Raw genomic sequence first — 17156 nt, 5'->3', positions numbered from 1 at the left:
CGTTTAGATGCTGGTTATGGTTCTACAGTACAGTCCTAACAATATGAAGAGAAAAAAGAATGAAAAAAATCCATTCACTCTATTGGGTGTACAGCTGCAGAGAAGTTGACCAATGTAAGCTGTCCGGCCGGACAGCTTACATTGGTCAACTGCTCTCATCCAATCCCCCGCTCCTCTTGACGCTCGCGTCTCCACCCCACCGCACCCCACCCCGCCCCCCTCCTGCGTCATGAAATTTCGCGGGCAAGCAGCTGACAGTCTATGGTAGCTAGCAAAGTAGCATCAGCTCAGCAATGGAGAAAAAACAAACCAAAAAAAACGACGCTGACACGGCTGACTTTTTGTTGAGCAGGTAAGCATTTATTTTTTACTTTTATGGTGTGAGGTGTTACATAATAGCTTTTTATCAGTCTGACAACATGCTTATGCTGCCGGTCGGCATTGGAATGTTAGCCGTTTAGCATCGCCTATCACGGGTCAAAGTGATTATATTTCTTGAAGTGCTTGAATATATTTCAGTATATATTCAGTTTCTGTTCGAGCCGATCGGAATTTGAACAAGATGCGCCAATGTTTACTACCGGTGATCACAGCTTGACTGAGTGACGTTGTTTAGGTCGTTTCCCGGTGGGAGGGATCAGGTAGCACAGAAGGGAGGGGGGTGTGTGTGGAGGGGCGGGATGAGTTTTTTAAAACTTCACAACTGTCTCAGGCTTTCTCGACCGATTTTCAACATCGTAGACTACAGCTTTAAGGGAAAGAAGCCTAATATTTCTGCTGTCTGTTTTTAATGTTAATCAAACAAAAGACAAGGAAATCACTCACAGCTCTGTCTTGACTGAATAGCTTTTGTAAATTGATTAATGATTAATTTTTATTCAGTTTATACATGCAATGTTATTTTATATTTGATTATACTTTTATTCAATTTCTTTACCTGAAAACTACTGTTCGATACCTTAAAATTTTATTTGTTTCTTTGCTCTATTTATTTATTTGTGCTGTTGCTTTTAGTTTGATTATTTGTTCTTATTTTCTTTAGTCCTTTTTTCCTTGAACATTGCCCATATGAAACTGTGACCCTAAAACTTTGATAAAAACCGAAGTGTGAGTAATTTGAACCATGTTTTGAAGCCTTGGGAGTGAGGGCGGGGACTCCAGGGATCTTTTTCATATGATCCCTGATATTTGTTACGAGTATTGTTATTTTTATTTTATGTTTAAAACTATTCTTAACAGCATGGTAAACTCAACCTCCATTTCATGTTGGTATCCTGATCACAGATTATTAAACAGCTTACCAATTAAAAAACAAAATGTACATTAAATATTGATCCGAGTTTAAATGATTTTATCAGCTTTCTTGTTCGTTAGCTTTAAGGTTCTGCAAACCGGTTGTTTTCAAGTGAGAAATTACGAAGATCACAGGGTGATAGGAGAGATGTGAGAGCAGCACCTCTGCTGTATACAGGTGTAATGTGCCGGAGAAAGCAGGCGGAAGCAAGGATCTAAGCGCAAGGTTTTAATGAAATAAACATAGAACAAATAATAAAGAACTTCAGGGAAAAAGAAACAAAACCACGAGCATGACAAGACTAGAAGCAACCCTTACATGTACAACAACTGACAAAGTAACAAGTGAAACACAAGGGCTATAAATACACAGGGACCAACAAGCTAAACAAGATAAGGGGGTGTGGCTAATTAGAAACACCTGGGGATACTAATAAACTAGAAAAACTACAAAGGACTACAAAACATGACACAGAACAGGAAATAACTAAAGTCCACACAAGACGAGGGAAACACAAGACAGGAATCATAACATAGCCCCCCACTTAAGGAGTGTATTCCAGACACTCCTCAGAAAAACAATAGTCCAGGAGGGTGGTGGGTCGGAGGCGGATCCGGGGGCGGGATGGAGGGCCAGGCCCATGGAACGGAAGAGGGCCTGGAGACTGTGACAGGACGAGAGGCCAGGGTGGAGCAGCCAGTTCAGGCGACCAGGGCGGAGCAGGCTGTGCAAGCAACCATGGCAGAGCAGGCAACCAGGGCGGAGACGACCCTTCGGGCGGCCAGGGCGGAGACGACCCTTCGGGCGGCCACGGCGGAGACGACCCTTCGGGTGGCCACGGCGGAGACGACCCTTCGGGCGGCCACGGCGGAGACGACCCTTCGGCGGCCACGGCGGAGACGACCCCTCGGGCGGCCACGGCGGAGACGACCCCTCGGGCGGCCACGGCGGAGACGACCCCTCGGGCGGCCACGGCGGAACAGGAGACCACCCCTCTGGCGGCCACGGCGGAACAGGAGACCACCCCTCTGGCGGTCCTGGCAGATCAGACTGGTCCGGAGGTGTATTGCCCCCCCCCCAAAATTTTCTTGGGGAGGCTTCCCGGTAAAGAGTCCTGGACCAGCGATGAAGAGGGCCTTGAGCTGGGCAGGACCAGCTGCGAAGAGGGCTTTGAGCTGGGCAGGACCAGCGGCAAAGAGGGCTTGGAGCTGGGCAGCGATGAGAGCTCTGAACTGGACGGAACCAGCGGCGAAGAAGACTCTGTGCTGGACGGGACCAGCAGTGAAGGCTCTGTGCTGGATGGGACCAGCGGTGAAGAAGGCTCTGTGCTGGACGAGACCAGCGGCGAAGAGGGCCCTGAGCTGGACGGAACCAGCGATGAAGAGGGCTCTGTGCTGGACGGGACCAGCAGTGAAGACTCTGTGCTGGACGGGACCAGCGGTGAAGAAGGCTCTGTGCTGGACGAGACCAGCGGCGAAGAGGGCTCTGAACTGGATGGAACCAGCGATGAAGAGGGCTCGGTGCTGGATGGGACCAGCGGTGAAGAGGGCTCTGTGCTGGATGGGACCAGCAGTGAAGGCTCTGTGCTGGACGGGACCAGCAGTGAAGACTCTGTGCTGGACGGAACCAGCGATGAAGAGGACTCGGTGCTGGATGGGACCAGCGGTGAAGAGGGCTCTGAGCTGGACGGAACCAGCGATGAAGAGGGCTCGGTGCTGGATGGGACCAGCGGTGAAGAGGGCTCTGTGCTGGATGGGACCAGCAGTGAAGGCTCTGTGCTGGACGGGACCAGCGGTGAAGAGGGCTCTGAGCTGGACGGAACCAGCGATGAAGAGGACTCGGTGCTGGATGGGACCAGCGGTGAAGGCTCTGTATCGGCAGAAGTGACGTGAACAGTCTCTGGATCGGCAGAAGCGACGTGAACAGTCTCCGGATCAGCAGAAGCGACGTGAACAGTCTCTGGATCAGCAGAAGTGACGTGAACAGTCTCTGGATCGGCAGAAGCGACGTGAACAGTCTCCGGATCAGCAGAAGCGACGTGAACAGTCTCTGGATCAGCAGAAGCGACGTGAACAGTTTCTGTGGCGGCCATCTTGTCCAAAGACACAGGCTCGGCAGACGTGACGTGAACAGGCTCGGCATCGGCCATCTTGTCTGAAGACACAGGCTCGGCAGACGTGACGTGAACAGGCTCGGCATCGGCCATCTTGTCTGAAGACACAGGCTCGGCAGACGTGACGTGAACAGGCTCTGTGGCGGCCATCTTGTCCGAAGACACAGGCTCGGCAGACGTGACGTGAACAGGCTCGACGTCGGCCATCTTGTCTGAAGACACAGGCTCAGCAGACGTGACGTGAACAGTCTCTGAGGCAGCCATCTTGTCCGAAGACACAGGCTCGGCAGCCGTGACGTGAACAGGCTCGGCGTCGGCCATCTTGTCTGAAGACACAGGCTCGGCAGACGTGAGGTGAACAGTCTCTGTGGCGGCCATCTTGTCCGAAGACACAGGCTTGGCAGACGTGACGTGAAGTGCAGGCTTGGCTGGTATGGCATGATGTGCAGGCTCGGCTGGACTGGCGTGAAGTGCAGGCTCGGCTGGACTGGCGTGAAGTTTCTCCACCTCCCCTACAGTGAAGGGGGAACCACAAAACTGCAGGACAAAGTCAATGTACTGTACCAGGGTCCAGCTGGGGTCTTCCTCTGGTAAATTTAAGCTAATGTCCTGTTCTAGTCCACTCCAGAAACAGTCCTTCAGCCTAGCATCGTTCCCAGGAACGAGATGACTATAAAAAAAGGAACTCCTCCACATAACTTTCGATACTGCGATCATCTTGAAAAATAGAACAAATTTTGCTCAGTGGGTCCCAGCTAGTACTTGCTAGATCCATAGTCGGTCAGTTGTTCTGTAATGTGCCGGAGAAAGCAGGCGGAAGCAAGGATCTAAGCGCAAGGTTTTAATGAAATAAACATAGAACAAATAATAAAGAACTTCAGGGAAAAAGAAACAAAACCACAAGCATGACAAGACTAGAAGCAACCCTTACATGTACAACAACTGACAAAGTAACAAGTGAAACACAAGGGCTATAAATACACAGGGACCAACAAGCTAAACAAGATAAGGGGGTGTGGCTAATTAGAAACACCTGGGGATACTAATAAACTAGAAAAACTACAAAGGACTACAAAACATGACACAGAACAGGAAATAACTAAAGTCCACACAAGACGAGGGAAACACAAGACAGGAATCATAACAACAGGAAACTAGCTGAGTTATGACTTATGAACAGCCATTATTCATAAACATTTGACAAAACGGAATCAAGAACTCCTGAGAGCTGTGTAATAGGCTTGATTATTTATAAGCTCATTATATGCTACTTTACAATAATATATGATCATATAACCAATAACAGTATTGAATAAAATTACATTAGAAATACTATTTTAATTTTCACTTTGTTTTGTAAGACAAATTGTGACCCCAATTCATTATTTATCATAATCATATATCATAATATCAGTTGTTGATATACTATATCATAATTAGGGTAGTCAAGCCAGTGCAACTTTTTTTTATCTAATTAACGAGTGCTGATTAATTAATCTAATTAATCACAAATTAGTTGCACATCACTTTTGCCTGAGAAATTACCCCAAAAAGATAATTTAAAGTCATTGTGTTATAGAAAGAAAAGTAATAAACATAGACCTTTTAAGGTTACAATGTGGCCATAACATTTTTTTCAGAAGTTTCATTTAGCTATATTTACACAGACTGTTTGCATTGCATTTACACTTTACAATTTACAATTTAGAGTTGCATAAATAATGCTTAAAAATAGTGGGTTTTAAATGTGTATTAATGGGTTTACAAATGAATATTAAAATAATAAATGGATTTTATTAGAAAGTAAAAGTGAAAAAAAAAAAATAATACTTTAAAATTTGAAACTAAAACCCTCAGTCGATGACGGCATGTCTTAGTGGATGACTCATTCAGTCGTTCAATACAACCAATTGATTCAAACGGCTGATTCATTCAGGAATGAAGCAAGAATCTATGAATGAGTCACAGAATCATCGGTTCACATCAATTTACCCCCCTCAATACAGTAAATACAAAAAACCTGAATGCTATTACTGTATTCTCACAAATATGCTTTATTCAGAAAAGTAAATGAATTCACTCACCCGGTGTCTTGATCTTCTCCTGTAACTCTTTTATTTCATTACCCAGTTTCTCCTCTAGTTCATCTCTGACTCTCTTCTCTTGAGCTCTCATATACATCTGAAGTGAATAGGGTTCAGTCTTCATTCTCTCTACACAATCTAGCAGGTCTGAGATCTTTTTTTGGTCCTTTAACCCCATCACATGGTGCCCATTCCCATAGAGACTCACGATGCTCTGAGATTCTGCAGATGCTACAAAGTCTGACACACTTTGGTCAACAGTGAGATCACTAGTGAAAAGCACCATGAAGTGCTCATTAGAGTAAAATAATCTTCTAATCTTCTCCATTTCTGCTTTGTCTTCATTAGTCAGTTGACTGACAGGAGTAATGAGGACGAACACATGAACTCCAGGATCACAGAGAGACACACAGCGGAGAGTCTCCCGCATCACTTCCTCCTCTGAGATCTGACTGAGGGCTGGAAGCTGTATTACAGTAATCTGCCGTCCATTAATCTTCTCCTCTATCTTCACACACACATTTCTCTTCTCCTTCTGAAGTTTCTTAATTTGTTTATTTATTGTTCCTCTAAATATTTTAGACACCTTGTCCTTGAGTGTTGTATTGTTTCCACACAGCACAATGTTCAGCTTTCCTTTTCCAGAAGTAGTCACTGAAACAAAATTTAGACACAGATGACTCAGTTTAGCTTTGGTACAAAATGTATGCTTCATTAAAGGGGTTATGAATTGAAAAATCAAGTTTTCCTTGATCTTTTGACTAAGGGTGTCACGATTTCGATTTTAAATCGAAATCGATCGAAATTAATGCTCAATCTCGATTATCGAATCAAAAAATGGAATCGTCGATGCAGCCACGCCCCGTATGCCACGTCACCTCGGCTTGCCTGTAATAGGTAAAACTCCTTTTCTCGAGAATATTGAAGCCTTTATTTTAAAACGCATTGCAGCTGCACAGCGAGAGCATCATAGCTCGTCTGAGCGAGCTGATTGGCTGTGCTGCGGCAACTGCACGAACCTATGGCGAGTTAGCAGTGGCGTGCGGTTCAATGAGAGCGCTTGGCGCCCTGCCAACCTCGAGCGCGCCAATTTGGACGCGGCTGAAGTGTATAAATTCAGAGAAAACTCGCCAAAGGACTTTAGGTTTAAATCGACTGAAGCGAAGTACCAGATATGAGCGAAATAGCACGGCAAGGCAACGCAGTACTCGTTCCCTTATCTCTAAGGGAACCGAGGTTACACAAGGAACCAAGTACGTTCCCTCACGAGAACCTTCTCTCGTACTGCGATGCAAACGCTGTGGGAACCCAATTTAAAACGCTGTGCTATTCGCCTGTGACTGCTCTGAGGAGTCCAGGGAGCCCCGGGTCTATAATAAGTAATAGGTTATATTGTTTAAGTTTCCAATTGACTGAAGATATAAGTTATTGTTACATTATGTTGTTAATAAACGTTTTAAATTTGACAATGTAGTGTGTGGTACATTGCGAACAAAGGTCAGATATTATTATATTGCATAGAAGTCTAAAAATGGCATAGCTTGTGCTTTCAATTTTTTTTTTTTAAATCGAGAATCGAATCGAACCGTGACTTTAGAATCGAAAATGTAATCGAATCGAGGATTTGGAGAATCGTGACACCCTTACTTTTGACATATAAAAGGTCATTGTACTATAAATATATTCTGTAAGTTTCAGAACTCAAAACTTCCTTGTTAGTCCAAAAACAGCTTTTAATGAAACCAAGCTCAGAAAACGACTCGTTTCTGATTTTGTCACATTATGAAAAAACGTCTCAGGTTACGCATGTAACCATGGTTTCCTGAGAAGGAGAATGAGACGCTGCATTCCCTAGAGGGCACTATGGGAAATGCCAGGGCACCTGTGAAATACGTCATCCATTTCTTGTCAGAAGGAGAGGTGTGCAGGAATACCTGAAGCATGGCAAAGGGACACAGTGTTTCATTCCCCTACTCAGGGAGCCATGGTTACATGCGTATCCTGAGATGTTCCCTTTCGAAAGGGAACTCAAGGTGTGTAACCTAGGGGGTGCTATGGGGAACGGAATACCCATGCTGAAGGGATGAGTGCCTAAATGGCTAAAATTGGCCAAAGACTCAAAGGAGTCCCCATCCGAAAGGGGTGGTCACACTGCACTTTTCATTCCAATGACTTCCATTCAAACGCATACAAATGCGTCAGACCAGAAACGCAAGCTCATGCGAAAAATTCCAAAGTTCAAGCTTGGTTAACTCTGAGCTGTGAATTGACCAGTAGAAGATTGATACGATACATCGTGACCTCTTGGCTGAATAAAAAGAGTGATATTTTCTGCAGTAAAATTGAGTAGATTTGATATTTTTGAGTTTTTTTGAGTGCATTACTATTTGTTATGTTGAATTCATGTTTATAAAAAAGACGCTTCATAGTGATGTCATATCATGACCATTGCAGTGTCTGAAAAACGTCTCGGTTACTGATGTAACCCTCGTTCCCTGAAGGAGGGAACGGGAGACGTAACGTCGACGTGACGACGTAATTGGGATCCCATGGAAAACGCCACGGTTGCTTCCACATCCAGCGCCCTAAGCAAGACTCTCAGACCCCCAACTGTTGGGGCGGAAGACCTGCGTAGAGGGAGTTCAACTGCTGTTCCATTACACCCCACACAGCGGAACTCTTGGATAACACTGGGAAAGCGTACCTCTCCAGGGGAAAGAACGCTGCGGAGCCACATCCTGCCCGAAGGGAGGTAACATGTGGAGAATACACATATGGACTGGCCGAAGGGGCAGTGCGACATATGGAATGTCACTGGGGTGGCTCCAGCCGAAGGGGGAGACTACACCGACAGTGACGGCAGAGCAGACTCTGCCGAGGGAAGACACGGGCTCACCGCAGGGAGCTGGTCGTGGAGGAATACACATATGGGATCGCCGCAGGGATCACCACATATGGAACCCAGCCTAGCACAAGTTACACAAGCATCCAAGCACTAGGCCTGACGTCGGACGCTCCGCAACGTCCGACTGACGAAGGGGTGTGGAGGAACTCACAGGGTTCGCCAAGTAGGGAACTCGACTGGAGTAAAAAGCGCACGTATCCGTTCCTAGGAAGGGAGTGGCGCAGCAAGCCGACACTAGAGCGGGAACTTCGGTGTTACCGGCTAGTAGAAGCGAGCACACAGGAAGAAACCGGCTCAACACGTAAGCTATAAAACCTAGCAAACGTGTTAGGTGTCGCCCAGCCCGCAGCTCTACAGATGTCTGTCAGCGAGGCGCCGTGAGCCAGCGCCCAGGAAGAAGCGACACTCCTAGTGGAGTGGGCTTTCAACCCAGGCGGGCAGGGCACGCCTTGGGCTTCGTAAGCCAAGGCGATGGCATCCACTATCCAGTGGGCCATCCTCTGCTTGGAGACAGCCTTCCCTTTCTGCTGGCCTCCGTAACAGACGAAGAGCTGATCTGAGGTCCTGAGGCTTTGAGTTCTGTCCACGTACAGACGCAGAGCGCGAACGGGACAGAGAAAAGCCAGGGCTGGGTCTGCCTCCTCCGAAGGCAGCGCTTGCAGGTTCACTACCTGGTCCCGGAAGGGAGTGGTAGGAACCTTGGGCACGTATCCGGGCCGGGGTCTCAGGATGACGTGAGAGTTATCCGGGCCGAATTCTAGGCACGATTCGTCGACCGAAAATGCATGCAGGTCCCCTACCCTCTTGATAGAGGCCAATGCAACCAGGAGTACTGTCTTACAGGACAGAATTTTTAACTCAGCTGATTGCAGAGGCTCAAAGGGTGGTCTCTGAAGTGCCGAAAGGACCAGAGACAAATCCCAAGAGGGTATAGAGAGTGGGCGAGGAGGATTCAGTCTCCTTGCTCCCCTCAGGAACCTGACGATCAGGTCATGCTTTCCCAAAGACTTACCATCAACAGCATCGTGATGTGCAGCAATAGCGGCAACATACACTTTAAGGGTGGAGGGAGACAGCCTTCGCTCCAGCCCTTCTTGCAGGAAGGAAAGCACGGCTCTGATCGAGCAAGATCGGGGGTTCTCCTCATGAGAGGAGCACCAGTCAACGAACAGGTTCCACTTCAATGCATAGAGGCGCCTCGTAGAGGGGGCTCTAGCGGAAGTGATGGTGTCAACTACCGCAGGGGGTAGGTCACTTAGAACCTCCGCGTCCCGTCCAGGGACCAGACATGGAGTTTCCAGAGGTGCCATAGGGTAACCCGTCTCTGAGAGAGCAGGTCTTCTCTCAGAGGGATGGGCCAGGGAGGGGCTGTCGCGAGGAGCACTAGTTCCGGGAACCAGGTCCGGTTGGGCCAATACGGCGCAACTAACAAGACCTGCTCCTCGTCCTCCCTGACTTTGCACAAGGTCTGTCAAGTCAAGTCAAGTTTATTTATATAGCGCTTTTCACAACATAGGTTGTATCAAAGCAGCTTCACAGTAATAAATTAAAACAATACATCAATGTTTGTTTCTAGTGGAACGTCCACGTTTGGTAATGCTGATCAATGGTATCGTTGATTGATTAATTCAATTAAATATCCCCAAATATCCCCAACTGAGCAAGCCAAAGGCAACAGTGGCAAGGAACCGAAAAACTCCATCAGGTGACCTAATGGAGAAAAAAAAACCTTGGGAGAACCCGGGCTCAGTCGGGGGCCAGTTCTCCTCTGGCGTTTATGAACTAGAGACCGGATTTAACTGTAAGATTAAAAGTATTATATAAATGCCTGGCTGAAGAGATGCGTCTTAAATCTAGTTTTAAACTGGGAGAGCGAGTCTGAGCAACGAACAGTATCCGGAAGACTATTCCAGAGTTTTGGAGCTAAATGTGAAAATGCTCTCCCTCCTTTGGTGGATCTGGATATCCTAGGTATGACCAAAAGCCTCGATTTTAGTGATCTTAAAGAGCGCGATGGATTATAGGGCGATAGAAGATCGGTTAAATAGACTGGAGCTAAGCCGTTTAGGGCTTTATAAGTCAGTAGCAATACCTTGTAATTAATACGTGACTTTATAGGTAACCAATGTAGTGATGATAAAATTGGTGTTATATGATCATATTTTCTTGATCTAGTTAGAACTCTAGCGGTGGCATTTTGAACTAACTGTAGCTTGTTTATTGAGGATGCAGGACAACCAGCTAATAAAGCATTACAGTAATCTAGTCTCGAGGTCATGAATGCATGAACTAACTTTTCTGCGTCAGAAACTGATAGCATGTTACGTAGCTTAGCAATGTTTCTAAGGTGGAAAAAGGCTGTTTTTGTAACATATGAAATATGATTTTCAAAAGAGAGGTTGCAGTCTAGTATAACACCCAGGTCTTTTACTGTAGAGGATGAAGTAACAGGACATCCTACTATGTTAAAGTTGTATTGTGAGAGGTTTTGTGGGTGGTTTTTTGAACCGATAAGTATTACCTCTGTCTTGTCTGGATTTAATAAAAGGAAATTGCGCGTCATCCAATCTTTTATATCTTTAACACACTCTGTCAATTTGGATAATTTAGCGTTTTCATCCGGCCGTGATGAAATATATATTTGAGTGTCATCAGCATAACAATGGAAACTAATTCCATGTTTCCTTATAATATTTCCAAGTGGCAGCATATATATTGAGAATAATAGAGGGCCTAAGACAGATCCCTGCGGCACTCCATAGTTTACAGGAGTTATGATCGATTTTTCTCCATTTAAATAAACAAAATGGTAGCGGTCAGATAAATACGATCTAAACCAGCTTAATGCTTGTCCTTGAACACCAGTATAATTTTGTAGTCGATCTAAGAGTATTGTATGATCTATAGTATCGAACGCAGCACTAAGATCAAGTAAAACTAGTATTGAGATACAGCCTTGGTCAGAAGCTAAAAGTAAATCATTTGTGATTTTAACGAGCGCAGTTTCAGTGCTATGATGCGGCCTGAACCCAGACTGAAACTTTTCATAGATGTCATTTTCTTGCAAGAAAGAGCCCAGTTGAGAGGACACAACTTTTTCTAGTATTTTAGTCTGTGCAAGAAGGCTCACTGGGGGAAATGCATACTTGCGTAGGCCCCGGGGCCAGCTGTGTGCCAGAGCATCCGAGCCGAGGGTCCCCTCGGTCAGGGAATAGAACAACTGGCAGTGAGACGTGTCCGGAGCGGCAAACAGATCTACCTGTGCGGTCCCGAAGCGCCTGAAAATTAGCTGGACCACCTGGGGATGGAGTCGCCATTCTCCCGGCAGCACCTGCTGACGTGAGAGCTCGTCGGCTGCACGATTGAGCAGGCCCGGAATGTAAACGGCACGAAGCGACCTCAGATGCTTCTGACTCCAGAGGAGAAGATGGCGGGCGAGTTGTGACATGCGGCGGGAACGTAGACCACCTTGGCGGTTGATGTACGCAACGGTCGCAGTGCTGTCCGTACGGACCAGTACGTGCTTGCCTAGTAGCAGCGTTTTGAAACGGCTCAGTGCAAGACGTACTGCTAACAACTCGAGGCAGTTGATGTGACAATGCAGTTGAGGCCCCGTCCACAGACCTGAAGCTGCATGCCCGTTGTACGTGGCCCCCCAGCCGGTGGCAGAGGCATCCTTGGAGACCACAGAGTGCCTGGACACTTGTTCCAGGGGAACACCTGCCCGCAGGAACGAAGGGTCCGACCACAAGCTGAGAGTTTGGCGACAGTGCGGAGTCACTTGGACCCGGCACGAGCCGCTCTGCCATGCCCATCTCGGGACTCGATCGTGGAGCCAGTGTTGGAGCGGCCTCATATGAAGCAATCTGAGCGGCGTAACCGCGGCTGCAGATGCCATATGCCCCAGGAGCCTCTGAAAGAGTTTCAGTGGTGCCGCTGTTCTGCGTCTGAGCGTGCTCACGCAGTTCAACACTGACTGGACACGGGCCTCGGTGAGGCGCGCTGTCATGTTGACCGAGTCCAACTCCATACCGAGAAAAGAGATCCTCTGCCCGGGGGTGAGTTTGCTCTTTTCCCAGTTGACCCGAAGCCCTAGGTGGCTGAGGTGACTGAGCACCATGTCCCTGTGTTCGCACAACTGCTCTCTCGACTGGGCCAGAATAAGCCAATCGTCGAGGTAGTTGAGAATGCGAACACCACGCTCGCACATGGGAGCAATGGCCGCCTCCGCGACTTTCATGAAGACGCGGGGCGACAGGGCCAGCCCGAAGGGTAAGACCTTGTACTGATATGCCCGTCCCTCGAACGCAAAGCGAAGAAACGGTCTGTGTCGAGGGAGAATCGAGACATGAAAGTACGCGTCCTTCAGGTCGATCGCTGCAAACCAATCTTGGGGACGGATGCATTTGAAAATGCGTTTCTGCGTCAGCATCTTGAACGGTAGCCTGTGAAGGGACCGGTTCAGGACACGCAGGTCCAAGATTGGTCGTAACCCACCACCTTTCTTGGGTACAATGAAGTACGGGCTGTAGAAGCCGGTCTTCATATCGGCTGGAGGGACCGGCTCGATCGCGTCCTTCGCCAGTAGGACTGCGATCTCGGCCCTGAGCACAGGGGCACTGTCCGCCAGAACACGGGTGAACAGAATGCCCTTGAAAGCAGGGGGACGCCGGGCGAACTGAATCGCATAGCCGAGTCTGATGGTACGGATGAGCCAGCGAGACGGGCTGGGAAGCGTTAACCAGGCTCCCAGAGACACCACAGACGTACCCGGGGTGGGGCAGCGCGGCGGAATGCAGGGACCCGACTCGGACGGCACAGCGGCCCGAAGTGGGGTCTGAGTGTGTGGTGCAACACATACCTGCTTCCGACGAAGGGCAGAGTGAGTGTGAGGAGGCGACAGCACGTCCGGAACACAGCCACTGCTGCTTGCTGGCGATGAAAGAGGGGCTCGGGAGTGACAAGGCATGGCGGCGTCGTCGACTGCCAAGCGCGCCCTCTTGGGGCCCAGAGGTTTCAGAAATTGCTCTTTTTTTGAAAATGTGGGTACCACCCGTGGGTCAGTGGCGGAACAAAAAGAAAAGGAAACAAAAGATTCTCCGCCCGGCCCTCCACCGGGGGAAGGAGTGGCGCCTTCGCCATCTCCTGAAGAGCAACTTGATCCACCTCCGGGCCGCCCGTCTCAGGGTCGTTTGCACCGTCGCTTGCCTCCTGGTTTGGCAGCGGCCTGGACGGGCGGGGTCGGCTTCCTACAGCTTGCTCCGCGCTGAGGCCTGGATGGTTGCTGGGGCTTAGCGGGAGCGGAGGACGCCGCAGAAGGCCGACCTCGGCGACGAGTAGACGGAGGGTCTGCGGCCGGCGGACGGGTGGGAGCAGCAGCGGTCCGCCGGGGCAGGATGTCGCCGAACAACCCAACCTGGGAAAGAGGGGCATCCAGGAACCGATATTTATCGGTGTCCCTCATATCCGCCAGGTTGAGCCAAAGGTGGCGCTCCTGGACCACCAAGGTGGACATCGCCTGACCAACTGAACGTGCGGTTTCCTTCGTCGCCCGAAGGGGGAGGTCGGTTGCCACACGGAGCTCCCGGAGGAGCTCTGGGTCAGAACCACCCTCATTCATGTCCATGAGCGCCTGGGCCTGGTGGACCTGCAAGAGCGCCATGGCATGGAGGGCGGAAGCAGCCTGTCCACAGGCCTTGTAAGCCTTCGCCGTTAGACCGGACGAAAACTTACAGGCCTTGGACGGGAGGCGTGGATTACCCCGCCAAGAGGAAGCGGACGCCGGACACAGCTGCTTCGCGACGGCCCGCTCCACTGGGGGGATATCCACATACCCCTTAGCTGCCCCGCCGTCGAGGGTGGCGAGGGGTGAGGAGCCACTAGAACGGCTTCGGGCACTATACGGTGCCTTCCATGTCCTAGAAAGCTCCTCATGCACTTCCGGAAAGAAAGGTACCGGGGCGGCGCACTGAGAACCAGCACGGCCCGCCCCGAAAAACCAATCGTCCAACCGAGAAGGTTCGGGACGTGGTAGAGGATTCCACGCAAGCCCGACCTTCTCGGCGGCCCGGGAAAGCATAGCAGTCCATTCTGGATCTGGCTCGGACAACGCTACACACCCCGAGGGGGGCAACGCAGCCGAGTCGTCATTTCCAGAGGACAGCTCCCCCTTCGATGCTGCGATCGACATCTGATCGTCAGCTGGAGCCCCAAAGGAAACGGTTGGCCGTTCCGGAGAAGGACCAAGACATTCACTAAGGAGCCCCAATGGCGACAGCGCTTGTGAGGCGTGAGGGGCCCGCGGAGGATGACTCGACGGGGAAGCCCTCACGGTAATCCTCAGATCACCCTGGTCATGCACCGAAGTAGGTCTATTCTGCGGGGCAGAATAGATACTAGATCGGGGCATAGGCGAGGGGACTGCACCTCCCTTGAGGTAAGCAAATCTTGATCTAAGCGCTGCAATAGTCATATTCCCGCAATGGGAACATGAACTATCCACAAAAGCTGCCTCAGCGTGTTGAATGCCCAAACACGAGAGGCAACTGCTGTGGCCATCTGCTGGCACCAGGGAACGACGGCATCCAGAAACGCACAAGCGGAATGACATCTTGAAAAAGACGCAGGGTCACGCTTGTGTTGCTCTTTTAGTGAAAACAAAAAAATAGAAACTCTCTTTCAGTGCTGAGGCACCCAGGGGTAGCCGTGGTGTGAATAACACACAGGGGAAACGCCCACCGATACCGACACACACACACAATACACAAACAGCAGTGCTATGAAAACAGCAGTTGAGAGCTGCAATGCTCGCGGCCACCACTGATGGCGCCGTCACACCAACACGAATGAGAGTCTTCTCGTTCTCAGTAAGCAGTCTGTAGGTTCAGAAGTCAAACGAAAGCTCGGCTCCGAAGTGAAAGACAATGTGTGCGTGCGCCCGCTTCCTGTTTATACCCGCGCGGCGGGGCGGGGGCGCGTGTCGCGATTCACGCACGCCAACGTTCATTGGCTCGTTCTGTAGACACTCGAAGTTGATAGGGCTCCCTGAAGTGATCCCAATTACGTCGTCACGTCGACGTTACGTCGAACGTGAGCGACTGAAAGGGAAATTTTGCATGCTCAAAGTCTAGTGTGACCGCGGCTTAAGGTGCACACCAGCATCGCGATAAAAGACAAGACCCCTGACCCCTTATTTACACTCCACACATCTGCGGCGCATTACAGCTCCAATGAGGTTTTGTTCTGTCCTCCACGCGGTGCCAACAAGCATTTCAGAAGCGAAGCGACTGGATGCGTGAGACAAACGTCTTGATTTTTGGGGTTCTACCATGGTTAAGTTGGCTAAATTGTTATGTTTGCCCTGTTTGATTGTGTTTATTGTTGTGTTTATTGCTATGTCCTATTTTATTGTGCTGTAGCCTACAGACAAAGGTAATACACTTAAAAGTTCCATTATGAACGATAAGGATAAAAGATTTGTGTGTTTTAGTCTTTTAAAATACATCCTAAATTATCTTGTATCTATATTTCACATACAGTGCCTGTGAGCAGGAGGAGCACACTGGCTTTTGGATGCGCCATCCGTCAAAAATAGACAAGGCGCCTATCTAACGTGCCGCAGACGTGTGAATAAATAAGTAATATAAGTAAATAAAGGGTCACAAAAACCAGAGCTTCTGAAGAATGGAGGCCTCAGCAGGATGACTCTAAAAGAGAGGAGGCCTAACTACATTCTCTTATTCAGGCCAGCATTTAAGGAGGCTCACAGTGAGCCTAACACTCACAACTTCTGTTAGACAGCTAGCAACTTAGACTAACTGGACCGCGAAGCCCTGCAGAGTGGAGGTTTTAGTACAGCATCTCTGTTCTTTTTTTAAATGCACACATTGCAAAAAAGTGTGCATTTAACCCCCTCGGGGGTCAAGCGCACTAGATCAAGTGTCAGATTCTATCACTCTGAAAAGAATCATATGAGAACAGACACGAATGCATCGCTATGAGGGCCTTAAACTCCCTCGAGAGCTGAACACGCTTGTGCAAATGCTAACTACTGTCCCTCAGGAGAGACCAGAAAAGAAAAAGCTTCTTGTACTAAGTCTAGTGAATCCATAATACCTACCAGCATTCCACACAAATGCACGTCCCACATCCCTCGAGAATAGAGACCGCGCGAACAGAGCTTTTCATTGAGAAATCCTCACAATGCCCGCATTCAACTTCTTTGAGAGCTAAACGCGCATGCTTCTCACTCATGTACAATCAAATGGTCTTCTAAAGACAAGAAAGACGATGACGTATTGCACAGGTGCCCTTTTATACTCACGGTCGTACCAGTAGTTGCCACCTGCCAATGTCAAGTTCATTGTTGTGTTTAGACTCATGTTTCAGACACCGGTCATGCCGGAGGCATTCCCCCATAGTGCCTCCTAGGGGGCGCAGCGCAAGTTCTCTTTCTCATGCCAAAGCTATCAAATCTCGTTTTTACATACAATGAAACCTGACGGGTCATGATAGATGCAAGAACCAGTTAGTTTGTGCTCAGGTTTTCATTGTTCTTCTGCTCTTTTCTATGGCCCTTTTTTCATCTGGTATTAAGAAGTGTTTTGGTCGATCGGGTTACGTGGACGACGCTATATACAGGTGTAAATGGTGTCTAAAATATTTTGAGCTTGTCCACTTTTAACCACTTCTAATGGATCCACTGAAGGCAAGTTGTGGAGAACCCATGTGCAGTTAATTCACACAACAAGAGCCAAGATC

At 48.8% G+C, this 17156-nt stretch overlaps 2 protein-coding genes across 2 annotated transcripts in view; one reads left to right on the top strand and one right to left on the bottom strand.

Moving 5' to 3' along the window:
- LOC307170064 (uncharacterized protein) overlaps positions 1 to 17156 on the top strand; it is a 274875-nt gene that overhangs the window by 127847 nt on the left and 129872 nt on the right. The gene's annotated exons all lie outside the window — the stretch shown is intronic.
- Positions 1 to 17156, bottom strand: part of LOC307170050 (uncharacterized protein) — an 82534-nt gene that overhangs the window by 41576 nt on the left and 23802 nt on the right. Inside the window, exon 4 of the mRNA XM_079891045.1 lies at positions 5492 to 6145. Within this exon, the coding sequence (XP_079747171.1) occupies positions 5492 to 6145 (654 nt within the window). The remainder of the gene's footprint in view (positions 1 to 5491; positions 6146 to 17156) is intronic.

The sequence above is a fragment of the Squalius cephalus genome, assembly GCF_949319135.1.
Source record: "Squalius cephalus genome assembly, chromosome: 13".
Classification (NCBI taxonomy): Eukaryota; Metazoa; Chordata; class Actinopteri; order Cypriniformes; family Leuciscidae; genus Squalius; species Squalius cephalus.
This window is presented reverse-complemented; position numbering and strand designations above follow the sequence as displayed.